This window comes from Mytilus trossulus, chromosome 13, assembly GCF_036588685.1.
Source record: "Mytilus trossulus isolate FHL-02 chromosome 13, PNRI_Mtr1.1.1.hap1, whole genome shotgun sequence".
NCBI lineage: Eukaryota > Metazoa > Mollusca > Bivalvia > Mytilida > Mytilidae > Mytilus > Mytilus trossulus.
In genome coordinates, this window is record NC_086385.1 from 26,803,019 (window position 1) to 26,818,822 (window position 15,804).

At 33.0% G+C, this 15,804-nt stretch overlaps 1 protein-coding gene across 4 annotated transcripts; it reads right to left on the minus strand.

Annotated features, from left to right (window-relative positions):
* Positions 1-442: 442 nt before the first annotated feature.
* LOC134695145 (innexin unc-9-like) lies at positions 443-15,397 on the minus strand. 4 transcript variants are annotated; one of them, XM_063556343.1, is made up of 2 exons: positions 15,191-15,397; positions 443-2,560 (listed from the first exon to the last, which is right to left on the minus strand). In XM_063556343.1, the coding sequence occupies exons 1-2, from the start codon at positions 15,196-15,198 to the stop codon at positions 1,318-1,320; spliced, it is 1,251 nt and encodes a 416-aa protein (XP_063412413.1). In that variant the 5' UTR covers positions 15,199-15,397; the 3' UTR covers positions 443-1,317. The 4 variants fall into 4 exon arrangements, with proteins under 4 accessions (XP_063412413.1, XP_063412415.1, XP_063412416.1 ...); XM_063556345.1 differs by lacking the exon at positions 15,191-15,397 and adding an exon at positions 10,231-10,422; XM_063556346.1 differs by lacking the exon at positions 15,191-15,397 and adding an exon at positions 7,557-7,691.
* Between the last annotated feature and the right edge of the window lie 407 nt (positions 15,398-15,804).

A 15,804-nucleotide genomic window follows, 5' to 3' on the forward strand; every position in this document is an offset into this window, starting at 1 on the left:
ATGTGTACTAAGATCTGCTTACCATTAGGGAACATCTGAAATCTCCCCTTTAGTTTTCATTGTTGTGTTTTGTGTCATCTTGTATGTCTTTCGGTCTTTTGGTTTTATTTTTTGCCATGCCATTGTCAGTTTGTTTTCGACTTAAAGAGTTTTGAATATCCCTTTGATATCTTTTGCTTCTCTTAGACGTAATATAATGATCGGGTCCTTTTGAGTGAACCGAAAGAACAATACAGCAGTCATAAGTTAACCAGTTCTACTGTACATAGCTTACTTTTGGGTTTTGTTTATAGTTTTTGTCATGTTATTGCGATAACAATGACAAATTGTTATCATACACATGTTACTGTGACTTGCAAAAAAGTAATACCTGAGTTTTACCAGTAAAATAAAAATTTACAAGATATCAAGTATTCATCATTAAGCCAAAGTAAACAATAAGTAAAATATTTGAAATTTTATTATTTTATTAAACAAAACCTGTTGCATATTTGTTTCAATAATAATTTTACCTATATTATCTGTTCTTGCAATGTACAAAATGATATGTATGGAAAAAAATCATAAACTATATCTATATCAATATGTACAGGAATGTAAACATGGTAAAGCATCTTCTATGTTTGGGATATCTCTTCCTGACATTCGGAATACCTCTTCCCTACATCCGGGATATCTAACCGAAAAATAACTAAATTACTAAATATTAGCGAAAAATAATCATTTCTTGTTCAAAATGATAAAAGTATTGTTCGTTATTGATGCCTCATCGAAAACAATTAACAAATGTAAAGTTAAAATGGCTGCTTCACAATATTAATTCGATGCAGTTCAAAATGGAAGACAAACGATAGACATACAATTAAAAAAACATCGAAAAATTTAAATAATTGTAAGGTTAAAATGGCTGCTTTACAACATTTACTCGATGCAGTTCAAAATGGAAGACTAGCGACAGACATACAATCAAAACAATTTTATCATACACACATGTATGTCTTCATGTCATTTAATAATGTTAATGTTAAAACTGCAGCCATGTAAGTTAACTGCTTTAAAAAAAAATATAAATGATAAATGTGGATACAAAATAACATTATGTATTGCTAATTAACATGCATACATCATAGCACCATTAAATGAAAATAAAATATTTTACACATGCGTAAATCTATTGCTTCATTTCAATGCCCATCTATTTCTACTTTTGGCTACTGGCACTGACATATTGACATCGTCGCGTGCTTCTGGCGACAAAAGGCATTATTTGAGACATTTACGGTTAAATTTGCCTATAATATTTACGCTTTTCTTGCCTTAATCAACCTTTTCACCCATTTTCAGAGTGGAATCGTCATGGTGGTTACCCATGTGATCATTTTCGTCAATGTTGTTCGCTTGTTGATGTCGCGCTTTGAATTTCTTCCAGAGTTCAGCGATCAAGTCTGTCACTACAATACTTGTGCTATTTTTAGAAATCATGTACATTAAAAAGATTCCATCATTTCGTAAATAATGTCGTGCGAATTGAACACACAATTTTTTGTCAAAAGCAGTATGAAGTTCATTTTGCGCTTTCAAATATTTCTTGATGTAGTGAACTTTATTGTTATGCATAATGTGGAAAGCAATCCATTTTATAACGCTGTATGAAGATAGAAAAGCAACAAACACTAGCCAAAACCAAATAAAAATGAAGATTTTCTCGTTGAATAGATTTATGGGCAATACGCACTGTACTGTCCATGTCTGCAAGTTGTTCAGTTGCCGGATACGGAAGTCACACAACGTTACCCTGGGAAAGCGTGCAGATTCCCGGAAGTCTTCACCATTTGCAATAGCACTTATGACTTCGAAGCCATAGAAGTTGTAATCACTTCCCATGAAGGCATTTAGTATGAAAAACTGCCCGATAATATTGATTAAATACATGAACTTCACGCAAATAAAAAGACCTGTTAGAAATGTCCCTCCTCGCTTGTTGCACATCAAGCAGAAATATTTAGAAGCAGTCGCACGAAATTTGACAAACTTATTATGTTTGTATTCTTGGTAAGTCCATAGCCATTTGTCTACGTAATTTGAAAGGTTTCCGATTGCGTCTGCGCGATCTTCAGGAGAACTGCATTGTGTTTCTTGTGCAAAATCAATTACTCGGTCGAGGCTTATACCAGCTGCACTATGAAACATCTTCCAGATCAAATTAGGCAACTTGAACAACAACGCTTGAAACATCAAGATTAAAGGTACCCACTGGTAGTATGTTAATTCTTTATCCTGCCTCGTTTTCAAATCTACTGGAATTGTATCTCCCATTGGAACGTAATACGTGTTGCTTATCCAGCACATACTCTTTGTATATTCTTCGTACGCGTCCGTGAACTCTGCCGGACACCAACATTGTATAGGATCACCGACAAACGTCCCAGTCGAAACTACAACGGCGAAAACCACCAATATCAACACAGTATATAAATGACTTATTCTGTCGATCCAATCATCGCTTGTGTTTCCCTTGAGCTTGCTGATTGATGGCACAGCCCCTAAAATATCTGCAACCCTGCAAACAGAAGAAGAAAACACTTATTTAAGGTTAATTCTGTTTCTCTAGAAAGAAAAAAAATCCTAAAACTTACCCGTGATTTCCCGCAAAATCTATTTGGAATTTTTTATATTAATAATATGGAAAATGCTTAGATGTTTTCGTCATATAGAAAATATACCTCGTTTCTACTTGGAATCGAGATTTTTTTTCATCAAGGCAACGGGGTTTTGCAGTATTTTAGCATATCCATTCATGTATCGGAATATGTGCACAATAATTAAAAATATCATACAAATATTGACTTTTAATGAGGTTGATATGTGAATTATCAACCCAAGAGATTTGATATAAGGTCAACGCCGAGTGTGAATATGATATCTCTGGGATGATAAATCCAAATCTTATATGTTATTATAATATCATCTCGTGATTTTGTACACAGTGAATATAATGTTTTATAAAAGGGGATTACCTTTGGTTTCAGCCAATTAGGGGGAAAAACCAATTATATTCATATAATACTATTATTTATACTAATCTGATATAGGAAAAAAGCCTCTTACATGTCCAATTTAAAACCAGTCTTGCAATAATGTAAGAAAAACAATATCACAGCTTTGTAACAACATTAGGGTATATCTAACAAAAAAAGACAAATACTTTAGTATTTTGACAAATAAATGTTCAAGTGTCATTACGAAACGCAGAAAATCTTTTTTGTCACTTTATAATACCAGCAGTACAAGTTTTCAAAGTGTTTCCTTTCAAATTTAAATTTACATTTCTAAGTAGAAATTCACAATGTACTTTTGTAAGTGTGTAAGGATGTACAATTGATGTGTTACGAGGAGTGTGTTAATTGTTTTAAGAATTCGATGTCTCTTCTTGTAATTTTGTTTATTTATTACCCATCATTCCTGTCGAGTAAAAGCCAAATCCAATGTTACCGAATTGGTGCCTTCCACGTACACATACAGAATACACGAAAAATATGTTGGTGGATGTCTTGATTTTTAATGTTATTGGCTGAACGCAAATTGTTTTGGTTTAATGTTTCGAAATGAGTCGAAACCGTGAAACTGTGACGGGCACGGACTGAATTATACGGGTTATACAGCTGATTGTTTGTGTGATTGGTCCCTAGTAAAGGGGGGGGGGGGTATTTTCCGCGAAATCTACATTTTTCCAATTTCTGGAAAATTCACTAACAAAAGATTGGGCTACTATCATGACTATTGACTTAAACAAATGCACTGATGAAATTTTCAACGAAACCGAAATTCAAGATTATTTGCACAGACAATCTTATTTATATCCGCTCTATAATTATGTGTAATACCACCAAAACATACTACGTTACATTCGGTTTCTTGTTAAAATAAGGAGTAATTTACATTTATGTTTACATTAAACAAATATGACATAACTAATGTGATTGTTCAAGGGGTTTTATTTTTATGTATTAAGAAATAACCTAGCTCACAAGAAACACTACAATATGTGAATCTTTGAGTTTATTACATATTTATATTTGTTTTTCAATGTTTTATCATAATCTCATCAAGAAAACTGACAGTACTAACTGCATGCACTTTGATTGAATAATTAACAAATGTATCACCTCCTCCAAAATATCTAATTATATGCATGATTATATCACGTGAATGTTTGTGAACTTTGAATTTACTATGTCTGTAAATGATAATATGGTGGATTTTACACCAATGCTTATAATTTGATTTGATAAAAAGGGCAAAGAAAATTATTCCCTTAAATTTGACAGTTGAAAGAAAGTGCTCCCCCATTTCTTAGAAGATCAGAACTCGTTTTCAAAAGACCATAATTTTGTTATTTAGTGTTCAAAACATATTTAAGAATCTTGAAGGAACCTATTCGTGACAGGACAGGGTAGCACTTAATCCATGCCAAGTATTTCTTGATTAATTCTGTACATCTTTCGAAACATGACAATTTAACAAAGACAAATATGGGAGAATAACTTTATGCATGTGAACATTTCTACCTTTAGGGGTTGATGACACACAATAATAAACAAACAAGGATGTTATACAAATAGAATGAAATATGCACACTTTTATTAATTAGACACATAGGTGTGTTGTGGGCTATGTCATTTAATAGTCCATTTTCTGCAGTACTTTGGTCTTTCGAAGTACAATGATCAAAACGATTGATCCTGAAGTTTGAATAACTCAGTCAATTATTATATATATATATATCTTTATTCTCACAAATCAAATTACAAAGGTATAGAGATAATTAAACATATTAACAGGTTTCCCATACTTTCAACCAGTGTCTGGTCAAGGGGTTTCCGTTCCGATGGTTTTAACCCCCATTTTGAGACGGTCAATTCGTTTAAATGGGGATATATGGTTGGAACTTCCCCTTTACCCTGGGTTTGAAACCCCATTTAAATATGGTTGGATCCGCAAAAGGTCAAAATTGCTGCAGTCGGAAGAGTTTCAGTTTTTTTTAATAAATGTTTGGTTTTGGTTAATCAGTTTTAAGCAGATGGTTAGTTAACCTATAGCTATGTAAAAACCAAGATAGAACAGAAGATATAACATAAAGGAAACTGATTTCAATTTATCCCAAACAAAAATGCATAGCAAGTTCCTGTTTCGAACTAGTTCAGCAAAAACAAATACAAATGCAGGAGATTTATCGAACTGAAACCATGCAGACAGACAGTTTCAAAGTAAAGGCAACAAATATGTCGGTCCAAAAAAGTTACAAGGGTACATAATAGGATTGAGGAAGACAATAGCTGACCAAGAATGAACCGGCAAGGAGATGGTAGGGTCGAGGCTTAATTAGGATTAAAACACATTTAATTGTTGTGTCGATCTGTACTAAGGTCACAAAGGGCAGCACAAATTACAAGAATTCATAAATAAAACGAGTGTAAACACATATTTTAACAATACATTGACATTCTAGAATATTGTTTTGAATATGTCGTCTGTCGAATACCTCAATTAGTGTATTGCCTTTGTAAACAGGTCACGCACATTTTACCTTTGTTTTGGTCATAAATAACAAATCGGAATACATTCAAAATGAATTAATAACTAATTCGTAACAAATCAAAATTTAATACTCACATCGGTGGTGTTTAAACTTTCCTAATTATTTGCTGTGGTTTAGTTTTTTATCAAAATCGTCTTACGAAATACGGTAGTATTAGGAAAGAGTTTAAATCTCCTCACATTATGTACATTGAGAAATCATGTATGATACACACACTTCGATAGCCATTCAACCGGAACTTAATATTATCAACGATTTATGGTCCAAAAACTTATTTTAAAAAGGTCAGACGACGCGATGAGTCGTCGACGTTCGTTGTCAACACACCCTTGTAAGATGAACGTTTTGATAAAACTGCACAAACAACATATAGGTGCACTTGCAAAATGTCAAAATTTTAGTTTTATGAGATCAAATGTTAGATTCTTTTGTAATTAATTTGGAAAGTTTCATTGTCTAAATGCCATCAATCCAATTATATAGCATTGGCGGAACCAAAGAGAGAGTTGTAGAGGGCATATTTCCTTTGTTTGGTCGCCAGAAATATATTACATCATGTTTTTCACGATTTAAATGGTGCTTTTTTAAAATAGTCCAAAAATTGCGTTTCTGGAATTACGCTGCTTTTGAAAAAATCACGAATTCGCCCCTAAAACTGGACACTCAAAGACAAATTTTATTTATATAATTTAGCACTATTATTATACGATATTCTCGGTTTAAATCTGTGTCTCCATATCTTGAACACAAGAGCAAAAAAGGGGGGATACAACGAAGAAGTGTTCAGTATTTCATTCTCTTGAATTTCATTCCATATGCATAATTTTTTTTTATGAAACTGCATGTTGGTGTATAAAGTAACTACTACCCATCCCCCAAACTAAATCCGTTCTTGGTATCGATTTAGTCACTTTTTACCTTAAATATATCGTTTCAGTCAAATTTCTAAGTTCATTTGAAAGATTCTCTTGTACCTTTTAACAAAACCTGAAATTAAATACACCCACCCAATATTTCACACGGCCTCCCTCTTTGTGATATATACATGTAGTAGTATTGTATACCATAATGCCAAACTACCACGTTCTAATATCTAGAAAAGGGGAGGGGGGGGGGGGGGTTAGTACAACGAAGCTAAAGAATTATAATTTTGTTTAACTCATTGGAATTTCATCCCATGTGATAATTACTAAATTTTTTTTGAAATCCCGTGTAAAATGTAAATACTCCTCCCCCTCGGCATTGGTGTCGATTTAGTAACTTATGACCCTAAATATACATAATTTCTGTCCAAAATCCAAGTTCCTTTGACCTTTTTACACGAAATCTGAGAAAAAAAACTCACCCCACCCAATTTTTCACACGACCTCTTTCAACATCTTCACGGATACATTAACCTAAATTGTATACAAAAATTAAATGCCAGACTCCCACGTTTTTTAAATTATTTTTATTTAAAACAATATAACATCTTACGTCATCAAAAAGGATTATCGGGTCAGCATAAATGTCTCAACATCTTTAACATGGAAAAAAAAGGGGGTGGGGGACACAAAGTGTGGAAAATAATCTAGTTTTAGGAATATGTGGTGTGAGATATGCCTTATTTTTTTTTTTGTAATACCCCATGTTGATGTTTAATTTCACTAGACTAGCTCTCCGATCCCCGGCCTTGGTATCGATTAGTCACTTATGACCCTAAATATATCATTTCTGGCAAAAATCTAAGTTCATTTGACCTTTTTTCACAAGAAATCTGAAAAAAATACCCCCACCCAATCTTTCACACGACCTAACATCTTCACGGATACATTTATTGATATTTTATACAAAAATGTCAAAACTCCCACGGTTCAATATCTTTAGAGTATTGATGCTCTACGGGCTAATGTAATCCCCTTTGATCTTTTTTACAAATTTAAATATTTCAAATTTTAAAATAAGAATGAATACCTACATGTCACAGTGGTATCCAGGTCACGTCTTCTTTGTATACAAATTAAATTTAAGGTTTCTAATATGATGAAACAGCGGTTTGGTGATCTAATCGGTACAAAAATTGTCCATGGGGTTCATTCGGGGTCAAAGATCACTAGTTTACAAATTAGATTATATTAAAAATTATCATTGCGTAATAACCAATCTATAAATAAGGTTGAATTCACTTTTTAAAATTGCGAACATTAGGGTAGTACACTACAGTATATGATCTGATCTTTGGAATACTTTCAGTGGCTTTTCAATCGAGGCTTTCAATTTAAAAAAAAACTAATAACTTTTTTAAAGTAATTTTAAATTTTGAATGCCCTTTTGGAGCCTCAAATGTTTTATTAATTTCTCACTACAGATTTTCATAAGTTGACGTTTTTCACCCACTTAATCAATCAAGTTCGTGTCAAATTTTATCTTCAGTATATTTACACTTACAGTTATACATGTATGGGAATTTTTCGTTGATCAGTTGTACATGTAAGGCGGTTATCATAATTTTCCAATATTCTAAAATTAGCCTAATTCTAAATCACATATTATTATCAACCATTCAAATACGCATGGATAGTACGTGGTGAAAAATTTGGAAGTTGATCAAAAGTGTGAATTTTTCATTCTTGCAAATTGTTATAAAAAAAAGATATTTATAAAAAAAAAGGGGAGGGGCAATAATGCATATGTTTCAGAACACTTGAGTAAATTGGTCTACCTCCCTTCTTTCTCGACAGAACACTATGGACAGATTAGCGTCATATGTAGGATGAATCAGGTGGGGTATGATACATGTCGGGTGGGCTAATAATGGGGATCCAAAATTAAATTGTATTTCCTATTTTGTTCCTTGTGAAAAATGGACGTATGATAGGCCATATTGTGACCCCTTCAACTATGAAACAAAGTATTCTAGATCTACCAAAAATTATTATTTAAAATCGATATCCAAAGTTTGATATATCATTTATATTATCATGATAATTGTCAGAGGCGGATCCAGCCATTTTAAAAGGGGGGGGGGGGGTTCCCAACCAAGAGTAAAAGGGGGTGGGTGGGGTTCCAACTATATGTTCCCTTTCAAATGCATTGACCGTCCAAAAAGGGGGGTTCCAACCCCCGGACACCCTCCCTGGACCTGTCAATGATTGTAGATGCATTTTTACATATATACATATTTGAATTAAACGTCTTGACATTATTGACATTTTCAATAAATTTTTAAATATGAGTGCTTTTCAAAAACACTAATATTGCTACAAGATGTTTTCAAAGATACTTTGCTACAAGAAGTTTTTTACATATATATTTTAGAATATCTACTAGTATTTAATATGTGATAGAGTAAGGCCTTAGCACATATACGTTTGTTTTGACATTATATGTGTAGGCCGAAATGAACAATTTTACAGTCGAATATGTCAATGTTGCCGTGACATATTAATGACATCTCCATGACATCTGAAATGACATACATCTGCACCAATGATTCCAGATTTAATAATAGATATAGGAAGATGTGGTATGAGGCCGTGGTGTAGTGGTTAGTGCATCGGACTACTAACAGAAGGGTTCATGGTTCGATTCCCGTTCTGGGGAGAAAATTGCAGGGACTGAATTTTCGGCTCTTCCTTGACCCCATTTGCGAGTATGGTCTTGAGGAAACGATGATAGTCCGTCTGAAGGGGGCGATAAATGGCTAATCGTGTTAAGAGAGAGACATATCTCTTGCACGTCTTGCACGTTAAAGACACTCTTGTAGATTTCGAAAAAAGAGCAGACTAATGTCGCTACTAGGCAGTACTCGAACACGAAAAGTGGAAAGGGATTAAGATAAGTTGCAAAACTTGTTTCCCAATCTACTAGAAATAAACATGTTTAAATTACCAATTCATAAAAGTAAACCAAATGGGTCAAGGTACGTCCTTCATTAAGAAGCGTGTATGCTTATCAATAAAATATTATATTTTATTTTTAAAATTTTGGTTATTTTTTTGTTTGCAATCTCGATAGTCTATCAATGGTTCTAATAATACCTCCGTTTTTTCAATATGAATATTCTTTTTCAAAATGCTTCACCACTCCCCCTTTTATCCACAAAGATGAATAGATGCTGATCATCTAACAATATAGTATATAATATGTTTACAAAACAGGAAAATTATCAAGCTTCAGAATCCCAAATTTATACGAGATCATACGATTATATACATTAATTTAACCTTTATTGAAAACCGTCATAATATATAGGGAAATTTGAAGAAACTAGAAAGTTTATTAAGCAGTAATCTGTTGCTTTGATATCAATCGATTATCCAGGGAAATTCCGATTTAGAGTTCAAAGTGCAAAAGAAAATAACATTAATACGACGCATATCCTGAAAATAAATATCCAAAACGCCTACATGTATACTACTCAAATAATTAAATGTAAGTTTTGGAAAGTGGAAAATATTTCTGAATCAGTATTTATACGAAAACGGTGTTAATATTATGTTAATATCGAGAGTGCGCGCCAATTTACAAAGTTAAGTACGTTTCTGTTTCCAAATACATGTCCAATTATGGCATTATCTTTCAATTTTAACTTTTTTTTATGAACACAATACACATAATATTTATATAAAAAGTTCTGAAAGTATACTCACATTTTGATGACACTATTAACATAAATTCATTTCCGACAGGTGAAAATTGAACGGGTCAAAATTTTTATCTTCTTGAGTAATACCTTTACTGTACCTAGTATATTTACCCACACAATCGAATGTAAACAAATATTATGTGTATTTAACGTTAATACATATAATACGTGTCCTGACAGGCGGTGTGTAAATTTTTAAATTATGTCTTTCTTTTAATCGCTGAGAAATAATGAGTTCTTCACATGTTATATTAGTCGAGAAAGAAACAGAAAATCTATTCTCCATATCGATAAAAAAAAATCTGATAAAAAGGGAGGAATTGAATTATTCGGATTAGTAATATCCCAATGATCTGTACCTTGGAATTCAAGCTATTGTTTTAGTTTATGAAGAAGTGGTAATTTACTTTTAATTATTATTTGAAAAAAAGATGTGGTATACATATCAAGGGAACAACCCACCGCAGACCAAAATGACGTAGATTTTAGCAACTATCCCCTTTTTACCTTTTTTAATATCGTCTAACCATTACTGACATGGTTTAACGAATAATAAAGAGCTCTATTGATGCATCGCTTGAACTTTCTAATTCAAAACCAATTTCGGTTCGGTTATCATTAATTTGAGAAAGCTTATCTATCTCTATAAAGGAGATCTATTGGATGTTGACGCAATGTTACGCCACAAAGACGTGAACGAAGACCTCTTTATGATTTTACAACCTCTTCAAAATACCATAGGAATGAAGATTATCACTTTTCCTCATAGACACAAACAAGGGTCCTATTATAAAAGTTCAATGGTATTATCACATAAAGAAATTGGATTTAATTTAAGGATCGTTTTCCTTTAATACCCCCTCCAAAATTACGTAAGTCAAATACATGATATAAACCCAGAGACACAAATACATATTGTTGTATGATTATTAGTCAATAAAGTATTTGAATAGAATGGGAGTGATAAAAATAGCACGAGGGTAACAAAACAAGACAAATATGTCACCGTGGGATAAAATAACAGGCCTCTTTTCATTTACTAAACAAGTCAAATGTTTGATGTTCGTTTGTCTAAGCTTTATTTGATGACCAGCAAATACGGCATGTAGAATAATAATAAAGCTAAATGGGGACGGGGATTGTACACTTATGCACATGCAAAACACCAGAATATAGATAAAAATTTAGATTTATATAGGTATACATGTATTTTTCCGTTAAAAATATATATTTGACAATACACATCTACTTTTGCATAGGTACTATTTCTGTACTAAAAAAATGCAGTACTAGAAATTTACTTTTAATATTTAGTAATATTTCTTTACTTTAAAACTATTGTAATATTTAGGTACTTATATTTTACAGTACTTGATTTGTACTAAATATTTTAGTACAGAAATAATACCATATTCCTTGTTTGAAAATCATAACTTTAAGAGAGTTGGAATAGAAAAACTTTCAAAATGCTGAGATGTAACGGTAGTAACCAAAAATCTGTAGTACCTAAATTTCAAGTGCAAATAAAGTACTGTAAAATACAGGTACCTGAATATTACAATAATATTAACAAAATATTACTGCATATTAAAAGTAGATTTCCAGTACTACAAATTTTAGTACAGAAATAGTACATATGCAAAAGTAGCTGTGTATGTACCACTATAGCGCATGTTTAATTACAATCACGTCCTTTCAACTTTGAAAATTCTGAATATTCCCCCCTAAAACATGACTCCATGCTCAGCCATGAACAAGTTTAATGAACACGGTCCATTTATTTTCAGGTCAATGCCTTAACAAGACAAGAGAAAAGTTTGACGGTGCAGAGTAGAATGGGACCCTGGTTCACTCCTCGACAGTAGACTCGAAGTAAAGCTGAGATAAAAAAAAATGACTTGCAGAACCCTTCTGTATTTCATCTATATACATCGTTCGAATGCGAGGGTTAACTTAAACATAATTTGAGGTTCACAATTTCCTGGTGTTAACAATAGCTATTACATGTGTGTTGTTTGGTTTGACTGGTACTCAAACATTGTTACACGCAAAATAGTCCTTATAAATACTTTAGCATTATAAAACATCCAAAACTGAATTTAAGGCAGACAAATTGTAACTATTATCAATCTGTGGTACAAGTGTATTACATATAAAACAATTTTTACATGTGAATGCACCTACAAGCCCCTGAGTAACCGAAAAGATTGGGAAGTCCTTATATTACATTTATAATAAATTAAATTATATATAATGAAGGTTATTCTGCAAAATTTACAGCTTCGCAGGAACAGCGTTTGACCTTCTATAGACAAAAGTTCTATGATTTGTGATCTGTCGCCTCGTATATTCAGCACCAATCGAGGTTACATTCCTCCTGCTATCAAGTTCAATTATTTTTCAAATTTGTGTCACGGAAAATTTTATGCATGTCGATGTGGAGAACAACATATAAAACTATAAATTTGACACAATGGTCAGTAAATATAAAAAAGAAGATGTGGTATGAATGCCAATGAGACAACTATCCACAAGAGACCAAAATGACAGACATTTACAACTATAGGTCACCGTACGGCCTTCAACAATGAGCAAAGCCCATACCGCATAGTCAGCTATAAAAGGCCCCGATAAGACAATGTAAAACAATTCAAACGAGAAAACTAACGGCCTTATTTATGTAAAAAACGAAAAAAAAACCAAATATGTAACACACAAACAAACGAAGTTAATTCAATTAAACAAATCTGCAACCATGGTATACGTATATGGTACATGCAAAGACACTTTACAATTCTCATTTCTAATGCTGTTTTGTTTCTTGATGCCTCTCCCCCTCAAACACCATACCTAGTTTTCAAATGACAAGATCCGACCCTGATGAAAATCCGTTTAGTTTTGTTATTCTTTATGATTTCTATAGATATAGGAAGATGTGGTGTGAGTGCCAATGAGACAACTCTCCATCCAAATAACAATTTAAAAATTAAACCATTATAGGTTAAAGTACGGCCTTCAACACGGAGCCTTGGCTCACACCGAACAACAAGCTATATTCTTACATATGTATGGATATGTAAGAGTAGGGATAGGACCTTTATAGGGACTCCAGGATCGGGTGTTTTTAAGCTCGGGATTTCAGAATTGACCCGTTCGGGATCCGGGAATTCTTGTTTTTGAATTTCGGGACCTCGGGATTTTGTGTTTTCAAGCCCGGGATTTCGGGATTTTATGTTTTTAAGCCCAGGAATTAGGGATCGGGACCCCTCCTACCCTCCCTCATGTAAGCTAATGTGACAAGCAAAACTTATAGCACAAAACAAATGAGTATAAGCTTATTCCTAGGAGTCTTTATGTCAACTGACTGAACCTTTATGTCGATCCCCATTGTAGTGGAGGGGATTCAAGATAAAGAATTTCAAAATCCTTATCACTAATATTAGGGTTATAATATGACCTGTCTTTGACCTTAAGGAATTTAATTTAATCGAGAACATGACGACATTTGACATCTTAATTTCAAGATCAAAGCTGTCTTTAAATACAGGTTTTGGTCATCAATATTTTAATGGATAATACCGATACCTATTTTGCAGTTAATGACTTCTTCCAAAATATTTTAAATGCCTTAAACGACAGCTGCAGTGGTCAATTTGAGATATAAGGTATATCAAAGTAGATGATCTTAGTAAGTTTTGTAACAACTCGAAAATATACAATGGGTTTTGAAATACAATTTAATTTTATTGTGAAAGTGTGTATCACCTTGACCTGGTATTTTTCAAGGTCAGAGTAACCGAGTTTCTGTTGTTCAGTCCATTCAAGTGAAATCATTCTTGAATGCTGCCCTTTTAATCCAGTCGATATATTCTGCTTAGGGCAACCGCTTATAAGGTCTACATCAAGTGCAGGATATTGTCCATTAGAAGGGCTGTAATTCTTGGGGTTAGCCCGATAGAAATACAGAAAACTGACATCGACCATTCTCACCATGGGAACACATAATGAGTAGTACATCAATGCGACGATTTTTATTTAAATAAATTACTTTCAACTGCATTTTTAGGCGAGAAGTAATCGAAGTTGATAAACTTAAACAAGTTCAAGCCGTTTGCTTGTTAGGATCTTAAACTTCTTTTTTTCCAACTTCTGTTTTGACGACATGGACGAACTTTCGGGAAATTCGGGTTTTGTCAGTGTAATACACATTTTCATAAAATTGAAGGTTGTGTTTTGACACTTCATTGGCTGATATGTCCTTATTATCATCCAGAACAGAAAGTAAATCAAAGTCACGGTTTAGTTCTTATTAGCAAAGCTAGGACACATGGTGTGCATTTTAATCATTAAAGCCCTATTTTTGCTAAATAGCATGGATAATGAAGATGGTTAAAAAAATAGTAAAAAAGAGGTTACAACCATATTGAACAATGGACTCTGAAGGCTCTTAATTTACTGTTGCGAGAACTGAATAATTTATTTTTCTAACCGATACTACCCAAAAAAGTTAAACAACACAACTTTTGACTGAAGTAAACAAAAATCGATTTATTGGTAATGTCAGATCCTTCTTAGCATTTTCTACAAATATATCAGCCCTCAAAGTTTGACATCCATTAAACGCAATGGAATTTTTGCTAAACATCCTTTTAGAGTAGCATATCTATCTACAGGGTATACAAAGCAATGCAGTCATATCTACTTCGCTTCAGAAATACTTTTTGCTCTTCGTGTGATGGTATTGAAGGAACATCGTGTAAACATGGTTACAGATTAATTTATGCTATCGAATCAAAATACCGTACATGGAATTTTTAGATGATTGATAAGATATTAATCTAATAACGATGACTTTTGATCTTGTCACTGGAAAGGTCACGTTCACTTCCGTCATAAAAATACCATTAGTCCTGCAGTAAAACGAACAATGAGAAGGAACATAATAAAAATAGTGTGTACGTTACCCAGTCATGTCTTTAGGTTCCCTCTATGTAGCGTAAATTATTCTTCCAAATAAATGAAAACACCCCATTTTTGTTACAAACTTTTCCGTGTTGACTTTGTTTATAATTAAACGCACTTAATTTGTGTCCACCACGCTAACCCATCTGGAAGGATCGACATGAGGGTAAATTAGTCGTAGGTGGTGTTACATCAATCAACGCCCAATTAAAAATGTTAAAAATTCAAGTAATTCTTAAGATATGTACCCCGATGTCACAGTATAAGTGAATTAGAAATATTATTATAAATGCGTAGAATATATTAATAATATTAATTATGGAGGAAAATTATCCTTGTGAGCCCCAGATACATCTAATTATCCTGTTGTGTTCAAATGACCGTCCGTTACTTTTAGCCTTCGGACAAACAACGTTTGTGTATTTGTGTTTGAAGCCGATTTTTGATCGATTTCATTGTGTTGTTTTTTGGGGCGATATAGTTAAGAGATGAATGACAACTGCCTTAATTATAACGTGACAAAACCAATTGAAGTAACATGTCAAAAATTCATTTAGGGTTAGTGACCAATAATGGGAAGGTGTCTTTGTATAAGGGAACCTTCCATCTAACTTTC